This window comes from Aethalodelphis obliquidens, unplaced genomic scaffold (genome assembly GCF_003676395.1).
Source record: "Aethalodelphis obliquidens isolate GAN/ISIS:26980383/991018 unplaced genomic scaffold, ASM367639v1 scaffold12, whole genome shotgun sequence".
NCBI classification, from domain to species: Eukaryota; Metazoa; Chordata; class Mammalia; order Artiodactyla; family Delphinidae; genus Aethalodelphis; species Aethalodelphis obliquidens.
Genome location: NW_020837956.1, coordinates 25,540,622 through 25,553,367, shown reverse-complemented (window position 1 = coordinate 25,553,367; position 12,746 = coordinate 25,540,622). Strand labels below are relative to the sequence as shown.

The window sequence follows — 12,746 nt, the reverse complement described above, 5'->3', positions numbered from 1 at the left end:
GCCACTTGTGCCTCCTCTTACGAGAGCCAGCTTCTCTCTCTCCCCATTCAAGGCCCCTCATCTCACCAGGATGACTGCAGTCGTCTCCTGAGAGGTTTCCCCGCCTTCAGTCTCCTCCTTCCAAATTCATTCCCACCCTGCAGCCTCGTGGTCTTCCTAGGAGCATGTTTGGTCCTGTAATTTCTCTGTTTAAAGCCCCTCATGAGGGACTTCCCTGGCAGTCCAGCAGTTAAGACTCGGCGCTTTCACGGCAGAGGGCACGGGTTCGATCCCCGGTCCAGGACCTAAGATCCCACATGCCACGGCTCCCCAAAAAATTTTTAATAAAACTTTAAAAAATAAAAATAAATAAAGTAAAACCCCTCATGAGTGCTCCCATCCACTCTGCAGGAAACACTACACAGCCCTTGGCAGACAAGGCAGGAGGTCAGCGGAGGCCAGTGCCTAGCTGACCTCTCCAGTCTCATTTCCCCCTGTCTGCTGCCCAACGCCCAGCAGAAGCCTCCTGCATCCAACTCCATAGAGTCCCCCAAATGCAACACTCTCTTTCACACTCCGATGCCTCTGTGTGTGCTTTGAATCTCTCCCCCTCCCCCACCCCCTGTCCGCCTTAGGCCTGGAAAAGTTGGCAATCCTTCCACACCCGGCTCAGATGGTACCCACTCTGGGGAGCCTCCTCTCCTGCACTCCCACAACCCCTAACTAGACTCTTGCTGTGGGAAGAGTCCTTTTATGTGATGGATCCCTTCCCCTCCCTTAAACTGTGTATACCTGGAGGTCAGGGACCAGGTCTTATTGGTCTTTGCACCCCCAATAGCACACTCAATGCACGGCAAAGAGTGGTCACCGATTAGTTGTTGGATGAAACTAAAATACAGTGATGAGCAAAGAGTTTGCCAGACAAGAGGGAGATTCACATCAGTCCATGAAAAGCCTTTGATGCAGCTGAGGGAGTCCGGTGCATGCCACGAAAGGGGCTTGCTGGCGATGGGGAGGCACAGGTTCTGACGGTTCTGACTTGCAAGCTCGATGATCACCGTCAGCTGTCCTGGGCCCTCCCACCACCGTCAGCTGTCCTGGGCCCTCCCACCCCTTCCTGAGCTCCTGCCCCACCTCATCAAGGATCAGGATCCTCATTTCAGTCCCCGGCAGCCTGGTGTGAAGCAGAGGCCCGCGACCTGGGTGGAGGCAGGGAGAAGGTGCTCAAGAGATTGATGGATGGCCCACCCCAGGGTCAGCCACAGCACGCCAGACCTCCCCCTTCCTTCCCTCCCCACCTCCTGCTGCCGGGAGCGCCCGTCAGCTCTGCCTAGGCCGGGGTGAGCAGTGTCGACACTCCCAAGCCAAACGCACACTCGAATTACCCCTTTTGCCCAGGCCCACACCTCTCGCTTCTTCCTTCTCAACACACCTCACAAGAGGTGACGCCACCTTATGATCTAAGAAGACCCCATGCCCCCTTGACCCCGCAGTACTCGGCGGAGCTCCTGGCCGTGGTCCGCCTCCCCTTCATCCATCCCAGCTACCTGCTCAACGTGGTTGACAACGAGGAGCTGATCAAGTCATCGGAAGCGTGTCGGGACCTGGTCAACGAGGCCAAACGCTACCACATGCTGCCACACGCCCGCCAGGAGATGCAGACGCCCCGAACGCGGCCCCGCCTCTCAGCAGGTATGGCGGGATATGCCCCGAGCCCCCAAAGGCAGACGCCACGCCGTCAGCCCAACTCTGGGTGGTCCCCCAAGGAGGCACCAGGCACAGATGCTGACACAGTGTCAGGCTATCCCAAGGGTGCCCATCCGTGTCCCTGCAGGTGTGGCCGAGGTCATCGTTTTGGTTGGGGGCCGTCAGATGGTGGGGATGACCCAGCGTTCGCTGGTGGCTGTCACCTGCTGGAACCCGCAGAACAACAAGTGGTACCCCCTGGCCTCACTGCCTTTCTATGACCGCGAGTTCTTCAGCGTAGTGAGTGCCGGGGACAACATCTACCTTTCAGGTGAGGCCCCTCAGGGCTGGGCTGGGGACCGGGCACAGACTTCCCCAGGGGGCCTCTCCCCACACCAGGGTTAAGGAAGGCCAAGGCCACAAGTGTCTACTTTGCAGGGGAAGCCTTCTCCTCCTGCCCCCGGGGCTGCGCCTGCCCAGCCTGAGACCCTTCCTCACTCCCTGCCCACTCTCTGGACCTCCCATACTGCCCACAGGTGGGATGGAATCAGGGGTGACGCTGGCCGATGTCTGGTGCTACATGTCCCTGCTCGATAACTGGAACCTCGTCTCCAGGATGACAGTCCCCCGCTGTCGGCACAATAGCCTTGTCTATGATGGGAAGATTTACACCCTCGGGGGACTTGGCGTGGCAGGCAATGTGGACCACGTGGAGAGGTAAGGAGGTCACAGTTACGACAGGGGCATCCTCTGACATCCCCCGAGAGCTAAAAGCACATCACTCCTCCTCCCCAAACCCCACCCAATTAAGACCCACTGGAGACTGGACTTTTATTTATTTATTTGTTTATTTATGGCTGTGTTGGGTCTTCGTTGCTGTGCGCGGGCTTTCTCTAGTTGAGGCGAGCGTGGGCTACTCTTTGTTGCGGTGCGCGGGCTTCTCATTGTGGTGGCTTCTTTTGTTGTGGAGCACAAGCTCTAGGCACGGGGGCTTCAGTAGTTGTGGCTCATGGGCTCAGTAGTTGTGGCTCGCGGGCTCTAGAGCACAGGCTCAGTAGTTGTGGTGCGTGGGCTTAGTTGCTCCGCAGCATGTAGGTTCTTCTCAAGCCAGGGATCGAACCCGTGGTCCCCTGCATTGGCAGGCGGATTCTTAACCACTGCGCCACCAGGGAAGTCCTGATGGTGGAGTAGAAGCAAGAAGGGTAACAACTGCCCAGCCACTGAGACGGGACACTCTTGTCCCATTCAGGGGGCCTGACAAGCTGGAGGCATGAGAGCCAATGGTGCAAAAACACAGGATGGGCTTGGATGCCCTGACCAGGCAGTTAGGGAACTTACTGGGACCGGAAGTAGCAGCCCAGAGACTGGCTGGGATGTAGGGCTAAGCTGGAACCAATGGTCCAAATGTGCACCACGCCAGTGGCTGTGCCTTCGTGTTCCTGCCAAGTGGAGGTGACACACGGGGGAGCTCCCTTCCTCCCTGCCTCTCACACCTCCAAGGAAATCTGCATGTAACCCAGAGAAGGGTCGCTGCACACAGGCCTGGCCAACCCTCTAGAATTCTCTAGAAGAGAATGTAAGTCATGTGTATAAAGCCTGCCCTCTGCTGGAAGCTCCAGGCTGGCTTCCTCACCTCGGCCCTTTGAAGCTGGCCGCACCTGGCGGAGGGATCCTGTGCAGGCAGGAGGGGAATAGGCTAGAGGCCGGCGCTTCTCTGGGTGGAAACAGTCTTTTCCTTTGAGACGGGGAAATGGACCATGCAGAGAACGGACACCTTGGAGAGAAACTGCAGAACGAGCTCAGATAGCTTTGTGAGTCAGCAGCAGGATGGGGGAAACTGCAGGGCAGTCCTGCTTTTGGAGAATCTAGTGCCCCAGAGAGTGACAAGTTAGGCTGAACTGGCCCCAAATTCCAACCCAGGGGGTCACGGCTAAGGTCACCGGAGCCCTTTTCCCACGTTCTTCCCGCACCCTGGCCCCCCCACCCTGGCCCCCATCATCAGCTTCCCGTGTGATAGCTTCTCGCCTGCAGAGCCGCACAAACCCCTCCGTTTGTATTCTTCCCTCGACGGCTAATTGGACACTTGATAAATGTTACGGCAAAGATGGTTTCAGAGTGAGACAGGCTCTGGATTTTCACTGTGGGCTTTTAACTCCCCCAAGTGGAGCTCAGAGATGGCTCAGTAACAACGTTTAATTGTCATATTGATTTGAAGATAATGGGGAATCCCCGTGTGATTATGAAGATATTAACACTGCTGTTGAACCTGGTTCAGCCCTGACGCCGACAGCCTTCTGTGGGACCCACTGCACACCCATGACTCTCCAAGCTTTCCAGAAGCACCAGGTTCCACTCGTTTGTGATCCTATAAACACACGAAAATGAGACATTTTCTATGTAGGAGTAAACTGAGCTGGATCTGTCATCCTGTCTTGCTCTTATCAGCTATTTTTAATCTCCTAAGATGCTAATTACTCATTTTGCAAACTTGTTGATAAATACAGGGATTTGTTCAAGGATCAAATGCACAAAGAAGGGGAACAAACTCCACTCCTGTTGGGCCCAGGAGCAGTTCGCCCTGGCAGCTGGCTAGGCCTTTGTTCCGCTGCAAAATCAGCTGGGGCACAGAATGGGCAAGACCACCCTGGGAACCCCAGGAGATGGAGGAGCAGTCCAGGACACGGTGCCCTGAGGCCTCCCCTAGTCCACTGGGATCTGTCAGCCGTCCTTGTATGGACAGGACACACACCTGAAGGCTCTTGGGTGGAGGGTACATGGAAGGGGTGCCCACTGCTTCCCAAGGAGCATAGCTAGACCCCCTTTGGTCAAGTCAATTTCTGTGCCACACAGTGACAATGATGAGAATTCAGGGTGACAGGAAGGTCGGGGGAATGGGGACAGACACGAGGACACTTTGTTCCCCAGAAAGCACTAAGGGTACAAATTGTTCTTATATTGATAGTGAATGAGATGTATGGTGCATTATAATTACCTTACTGTATTGCAGGACTAGAGCAAGATTATATAATTATAGTTTAAAACAACAGTGTAATAGACAAACCTGTATTATATCATTATATAAATAACTGGGTCTAATACTGTATAGCAATATATTGCAGTAGCTGTGGTTACTGGATAAATGATAGCAGAGCGCCGCACTCCGCGGGGTCATTTGCATGTCATTAGCATATCCTTCTCAAGCGGGAAGCTGACAGATTGAGCTGACGGGAGGGCTTGTGGCTTGGCAATCAGCCACCTGGAATAACAAGAAATTCACGTTTGGCAGAATGTGCCATTATACCGAAAGCCTGAAGACTAACAGCCACATAATCTTCCACTGTCTCCCAGCTCCTTCTGCAGCTCTTTGGATCTCTGCCACATCGGCTTAAAAAACAGATATCTGAACTTCTCATACTGTCCCAAAAGGCACTTATTCCATTGCCTATTAGCCACGTATCATTCGTCTGGGGCTTAATTGAATCAGCCCCTGCTCCCCTTTCAGGTACTTGAGCTTCTTCTCAAATCCTGAGTCTGTGCAAGCACAGAGCTGGACGTCTCACAGCCAGGGGCACCAGCTAGGAGAGACCATCTTCCTGGGTCACTGAGCTGTGACCATGCAATGACTAATGCCTCAAGGAGGCTCACGAGGAAAAGTGGGCCCCGTGTGCTTCCCGGGAAAGGTGTGCTGGGAGAATCCCAAGTGTTGTGGTGCAGCAAGCCCACAGTGGAGGCCCCGCCTTGGGTCCAGAACCCACGAAAGAGCAGTGAACAGTGTGGTGAGCCGTAGATGGAAGATCCAGAGTGAATGCTTGTGAGGGTGGCCCTCAGGGAACAACTGAGAAACACAGCTGCCCCACTAAGAAAGACCTCAAAGATCCCGGTTCAGTGGCCCATTTGCTTAATGCCAAGTCTACTCTTGCCATCCGCTGTGTCTCTTCTCACGTTTTCCCTGCCCTGCCTGGAACTCATGTTCCATCACTTCTCCATCCTCTGACTTTGCCACTTTGTCCTACACCACAGATCCTAGAGACCTGGGCAAGCCTGTTCAATCCTCCCCTTTACCATCTCCACGCCTGCCCTCTGGGAGCTGATTGCTGGTGGAGAAAATTCCTCAGTCTTGTAGATTGGCCTCATGTGTATTGAAGTCTTCCAACCTCTACTGGATCCTCATGGTGCAGGGCATTTTTTGTGTTTCCCTTGTCAGCCGTTTCTCCCACTCTCAAGAGCGTGCGTCTCCCATCTTCACCTCTCTCCTCAAGGCTCTTACCCCACAGACTCCTCCAATACTTGACTCCTGCTTCACAGAGAAAATGGAGCCATCAATCAAGAACTCTCTCTTTTTCCTGCCATCACTCCTGCATATGTCCTTATGCTCATGACATCCTTGCCTTCCTCTCTCATGCCTAAATGGCCACCACTTCCCTGTCTACTCTGGATCCAATTTGCATCCAGCTACCAGGAACCACCCATCATCAGCTCTCCCCTCTCCTTCGTATATAGTTCATCGTTCCTTATCCACTTGGGCTCCTTCCCATCAGCATGTAAACACAATTAAAACTCCCCCCCGCAAATTAAAATAAAACCCATGCTGTGCTGGAGCTGGTTCATGCCGGTTCACTAGAGCCCACGGTTAAATCTTCAGGAACTCTGCAAGTCAGTTGTTAGCTACAGAGATTATTAAAAATTAACTCATATAAACTTAGAATTATTTAAAAACAAAGGTAATCCATACTCAAAACTCAACACTGTCTAATTTTTTTTACTACATTTTACTGCTGCCTATGTTCTGGAGGTTGTATGTGTCCACTGCATCTGTACTGGGGGAGATTCTGTGTCCTGGGGCACTACTGGGCATCTCTTCCCAACCCCACATTCAGTGATGTCCCCTGGTAGCGTGAAATCAGCCATGATGAGAGGATTTACATTACAGAAATCAGCAAATGCTACACAGGACTTTCTTCCCTGGAGAGCTGGTTGTTAAACATTTATCAGCAAAACCCCCTCTTAGCTCTATAGTCCTTTCTAAGTCCCACCTTCTCTGCTCCCTCCTCCATACACAAAATAGCCCTGCACCTCCTGTTCCACATATGATGCCCTTGACATGACCACCAGTGACCTGTTGGGGACTTCCTGACCTCCTGTCACATCCTCCGTGCTGCAGCTTTCCCTTCTGTCACATCACTCTTGGACTCCTCTCAGCTTCCCTCATACAGGCCGGCATCTCCCCAGTGTCCTCAGCCCATCCTCACCCCACACGCTCCCTGTGAACTACCTCGTCTTCAGTTTCCATCTATGTGCCCATGATCCCATAGCTGAATATTTAATCCAGACCTAAATACCAACTGCCCCTGCACATCCCCAATTTGTTACCCACAGATACTTTAAACTTCCCATGAATAAAACCAAACTCATCCTCCTCCCCAAACTCTCCCAACCTCGATTCCCTGTCCCATGAGTAGTGCCCGCTCTGTCCAGTTTCCCAAGCCAGAGACCCTGAGGCATCCTCAGCGACTCCCTGAAATGAGACATCAATTCACGCTAAACCTTATCAGTTTACCTCTCCTTCTGTTCCCAGCTCCTTCCTTGGTCCAGGCCACTATTTCCCCAGTTTCCAGCCCATGGGCTGGGTATGTAGGAGATGCCCAGTGCCGGGCTGCTGAATGAAAGAGTAGGACTGAGCTGCACAGAGAGGGCTGAAGAGGCCCGGAAGCAGACGAGCTGAGAGAGGTTTCCACAGACAGACAAGAGCCCCCCTGAGGTTCAAGAGGGAGGCTGAGAGGGCCGGTTTGGGCTAGATCCTGGGTGGCCTTGAGTGATTCATCCCAAGTGCCCTCCACTGTGTGATATCGGGCTACACCGAGGGCAGGAAGTGGGTGGTGGGGCTCCCCCGTGTCTGCTGTCTTGCTTGAGACCCCTGCCCTGCACGAGGCCCATCTGATTCTGGCTCTTCTTCTCCTCTCTCAACAGGTATGACACCATCACCAACCAATGGGAGGCGGTGGCCCCTCTGCCCAAGGCAGTGCACTCGGCAGCAGCCACAGTGTGTGGAGGCAAGATCTACGTGTTTGGGGGCGTGAACGAGGCGGGCCGAGCTGCAGGCGTCCTCCAGTCTTACGTTCCACAGAGCAACACGTGGAGCTTCATCGAGTCCCCGATGATTGGTGAGAACCAGCTGTCTCCTCGGCCCAGGATCAGGGCAGTGGCCCCACCTCGTCGCTTTAGTCAGTGTCAATATTCCCAAACCCAGGGGGCGGGCTGAGCCCAAGGGTTCTGCACACCCAAGTCCAGGGGGGTGGGAGGGGAGGGGAGGCCCCAGCTCAGGTGCAGCTGAAGCTCCCACTACCTGGACAAAGGGCAAGCTGGTCCGTGCCAGGTGTCTCCTGGCCCCAGCCTTGTTCTCAGGCCAACCAGTGATGTTGGAGGTCCTTGCAGCTCCTGTCCCCTACAGGGCCTGCTGGGATGGAGGAGGGGAGGGGGCCCGGCAGAGGGCCCTGACCTGCCTGCCTGCTCCGCTCTCCTTGCAGACAACAAGTACGCTCCTGCCGTCACCCTCAATGGCTTCGTTTTCATCCTGGGTGGGGCTTATGCCAGAGCCACCACCATCTATGACCCTGACAAAGGGAACATTAAGGCGGGTCCCAACATGAATCACTCTCGCCAGTTCTGCAGGTGAGGAGGCTGGGCCGGGGAGGAGGAGGGCCGGGGAAGGGACAGAGGGACGGGTTGGTTCATGATGACTGACCACCATCCGATGACCGAGGTGGTGCCTGGGCCCAGAACAGCACCAGCCTCCGCCAGCCACGGGGGGGCGGGGGGGGGCGGGGGGGGGCGTTCGTGCAGAGTGTGAAGTGCTCCAAAAGCCTGACCCTGCCTCCAAGCTGTACAGGAATGGCTTCCTACAGACACCAGCACCAGGTCCTTAAGGCCACACCTTCTCTCAGTGAGAGGTGAGGGTGGTGCTATGAGGTCAGCTTCCCCCAGGACCGCCTGCCCGGTCACAGACGAGAGGCAGCAACAGGCCAGAGCTGTGTGATACCCTACCTGGGACAGGTGGCTTTTGGGGGAGTGCCCTGATGGCACATGATCCTGATGGCTCTTTGGAGCTGGACCCAGTGAGGCACGAGGCACAGCTGCCCTGGAGTCCCGCAGCTGACTGGGCAGAAACACACCCAGACCAGCCCCCCTGGAAGAGAGAGGTAGAGGTCGGAGTGTGGCCTGGTTCCCGGGGCGCTCTGGCCCAGAAAAATTAACCACCCTGGGCAGTGAGACACACACCCTGCTCTTCTAGCCCCACCCTTTCCTGGACTAAGAGGAACTAGGGAAAAAATGGGAACCACAGAGACCCCATTTGCAGCATTTCCATAACAGAGCCGTCCTGAAGACATCTTGTACCTGTGCAGAGGTGATCCCTGAATCCTCGGTGTGGCAAGAGCATGAGGCATTTATCGAGTTCCTGCTGTTTGTGTGGCACAGCTAGGAAAGCTACAGTCTACCACTGACATCTTACGTGACCTTGGGCAAGTAACTTCCCGTCTCTGGGGAAGCTCTACCTATGAAACACGCCCTTGGACTAGATGAGTGCTAAGTTCTTATTAGTATGAAGATGCTACAGTTCTCGAGCCCTACTTTCATGTGACATATCCTACATGGTGGCCGTGTGCAGGGCAACTCTGAGAATACTGTCCAGTGATCAAGACAGCCGGAGTGTGGGCGCGGAGAGATGATGCCTGAGGGGATATTTAAGCTGGATCTTGCAAGAGAAGCAGGGAAAGGATATGCCACAAGGGGATGCGTGTGAGGGGCCCAGACGGCGTGGAGCTGCGAGAGAGACAGCTGGGGGCTTCAGTGTCTGGGAGGACGTCTAGATACACATGTTCTGTCCAGGCTCAGATTTTCAGAAATGGGTGGAGACTTTGGAAGGGTTTCTGTTCAATTTCAGGGGACAGCCAAGAAGAAATGGCCATTAGCGGAAATGAGAGAGAACTCGGGGCTGGAAGCATAGATCTGGCATCCGTGTGAAGGGGTAGCTGGGATGCAGTGAGATAGTAAGCGCAGAGAAGCAGAGAGCTGCCCGAGACAGCGTGACCAAGCCCATGAGTGTGGCACAGGGAAGGGCCCTTGCAGCCACGGGCGGGCGGCAGTATCAGGTCACACATGTGAAGGAGTCACAGTAGGAAGTTCTGACTGAGCACCTGGGCAAGGGTGAGATTCCCCGTCGAGTGGCTGATGCTCAGTTACAACTCAGTTCCGTATTATCCTGTCTGCTATCATTCTGGCGCATCATGTTGCCAACTAGATTTGAGTGGTAGGAAGGCTCTGTCCCAGCAACACCAAAAAGATGCTCCATAAAGACCCAGTGAACTGAGCCGAGCACCTGTACACAGAGGCCGCTCATCTCCCAGCTGACTTGAGTCAGGTGGGCAGGTCCTGGGACACCCAGTACGCATCAGTGTCGCCCACAGCTTGGAGGGTAATATAGCATGACGTCCTGATTGGTCCTGGAGGAAAGGTGTTTTTCTTATCCCCGCTGAGGTCAGAGGGAAAAGAAAAGCAGCAAGACCCCCCATGACTTTTGCAAAAGGGGAGAGGCAGCCTGCGACAGGACAGGGTGCCGGGAATCTATCTCCAGGTCCCAGGTGGAAATCCAGTGGCTAAGTCTCTCCTCGTTCTCTCTGACAGTGCTGTGGTACTCGACGGCAAGATTTATGCAACTGGAGGCATTGTTAGCAGTGAGGGACCTGCCCTGGGCAACATGGAAGCCTATGAGCCTGCAACCAACACGTGGGCCCTCCTCCCCCACATGCCCTGCCCCGTGTTCAGACACGGCTGCGTCGTGATAAAGAAATATATTCAAAGCGGCTGACATCAGCAGAAAACCCACGCCGAGACTGTGGACAGACACGTCTGGTGAGGCAAATGCTACTCACAAAGATCAACTTCCAGCAACACCAATAAGAGGCCGACCAACACAATCAAGGGACTCACTACGCTACACATTTTGAATACCGTCTACATTGAATGTAGGAAATCATCCTCGCCTTTGGGGAAAACGAGGGAGTAGCCTCCGAGCTGCGGGAACCGCGACCGAGCGAGCGAGCTGGGCCCTGGGGCTCCTGCAGAGGCACTTGCTCTGACCGGAGGCGCTCACTCTGCCCGGTGCAATAGTTTCACATATTTTTCAACTGGGAGAGAGAAGCCGTTTTTCCTTCCTGCAGGGCAAGCTTGATCCCCAGCCAAGCATAGATCAGTTATCCTATGACAATATTAGGCGTCAGGCTCTCTTGAAATAAGATCAAAGTGTCCTTATCACTTTGATTCCTACTTTTGTTTTTAACCCATCTAGGATTTCAGTGGCCACGGGGAAACAAGGGACAATACTATGTATGGGGCCTGAGGCCTAGGAGGCTGCTGGTCCCCACGAGGGCGAAGATAAGTCCAGGTTCTCTGCGGAGCCAGATGTGACTGGAGCGGCGGCAGCCGTGGGGACAGCTAGGGAGAACCGTCTGTCCCTTCACAGGGTTTTCTACCGTGTTTTTGCTGGAGAAGGACAAGGTGATTGTGCTAGCTTTCTCTTATCCCATATGAATTATTTAGATTTCCAAGGCATTTTCTTGATAAACAAAAGGCTATTTTTAAGTACCGAGAGAAAGAGGCAGCCACGAGAGGGATAACGCGGGAATTCCCAAAGCTCTTTGTAGGTAGTGCCAGAGTGGGGCATTTGCTCTAATTTTTCTATGTTCAGAATAGAGGATCTCTCCTGGGTGGGGGTGAATGCCCCCATTTTATTTTTAGAAAAAGTAACTCCCAGACAGCCCCGTAAAAGCCGTGCCTCATGGAAGCACTGTCGTAGAGAGACAACTCTGTTCCTGAAGGAAACCAGTTCAGCTCCCTCCATGAGGTAAAGCTGAGGACCCAGGCCAGGCTGGAAGGGAAGGAGGGAGAATACATGTCTACAAAGCACAGGAGACTATTTTTGATATTTATAGCTATATATTAAGGCACCTGCCACAAAGAGCTCTCAGGATGGGGACAGACGAGCCGTGACAGCCAAGGCCTGAATCATTCTTCTGGTAGCATCTTAACCCAAGCAAGGGGAGCCAGGAGGGAGGCCACCCCGTGGCTCACAGAGAAAGGCCTTCCCTCTAGTCCTCAGACCCTCAAACCTCACGTGGTGACCAGTTTCCATTCCAGGGCACGAAGGAGGCAGCCGCCACTGCTGTGCTGTTTAGCTGAAGTTGGTACCAAATACGCATTTACCATTTTTATACCTGGTAAGTCGACTTGCCGTCATTTCATCATAAAAACCACTTATAAGGAGAAAAGGACAGGACACGCTCTCCATCCTTCAGTATTTGATGACACAAAGTCCCAGTGTCGGGCATCAACTTCTAGCACTACAAGTGTGGCTCCCACTTGGACAAGATACCGAGCTTCGTTATGCAGTTTTTAATATTATTTATTCTTTTAAAAAGTAATAAGCACAAAACTACATACATTGTATGTCATTTAAAGTATTTATGTCAAACAGGGTGCAAGTGTGAACCCAAGGACTGGAGCACAAGTGTCTAACTGCCTGGGGCAGGGCGATGTCAGCGTTGGTGGGCGTCTACCTCCAAAGGAGGTGCTAGTGGTCAGCGGGACTCAACACAGACGACACTGAAATCCTGTTCTCTCCTCAGTTGTCACACTGGAGCAAAACTGGCTATTTCTGTGAATGATATAAAACAGGGTTCTCTGTAACGGTATTGTACATAGTATATGTTTATTGTTAAGTTCTTGTTATAATAAATATATTTATAGATCTAGACTCGGAAGCCAATGTAATGCCTCTGTGTGCCACTGTCCTTGCCACCGAGATGAGAAACCCCAGTGCAGGCCTGTGCCACCTCTCCCATCAGCTGTCCGGGCTCTGTTACAGACTTGAATGCACATCTTGGTGATCATAAAGGATAGGACTCCTCAGCAAGGGAATGAATGTACAGGGCTGAAAGGCAAGAATAAAGGGCAATTAAAGGTCAAAGCTGAAAGGGACTTGCAAACACTCTGGCATCGACTCTGAGGGTCTCCCTTCAGTTTAAGTG

The 12,746-nt window shown here is 53.4% G+C and overlaps 1 protein-coding gene across 1 annotated transcript in view; it reads left to right on the top strand.

The window, feature by feature from the left end:
* KLHL29 (kelch like family member 29) overlaps positions 1 to 12,472 on the top strand; it is a 310,446-nt gene extending 297,974 nt beyond the window's left edge. The window contains exons 9-14 of the mRNA XM_027113738.1: positions 1,473 to 1,671; positions 1,814 to 1,996; positions 2,202 to 2,382; positions 7,633 to 7,826; positions 8,190 to 8,334; positions 10,345 to 12,472. Coding sequence (XP_026969539.1) covers positions 1,473 to 1,671; positions 1,814 to 1,996; positions 2,202 to 2,382; positions 7,633 to 7,826; positions 8,190 to 8,334; positions 10,345 to 10,528 — 1,086 coding nt within the window. The 3' untranslated portion in view covers positions 10,529 to 12,472. The remainder of the gene's footprint in view (positions 1 to 1,472; positions 1,672 to 1,813; positions 1,997 to 2,201; positions 2,383 to 7,632; positions 7,827 to 8,189; positions 8,335 to 10,344) is intronic.
* The last annotated feature ends 274 nt before the right edge of the window (positions 12,473 to 12,746 follow it).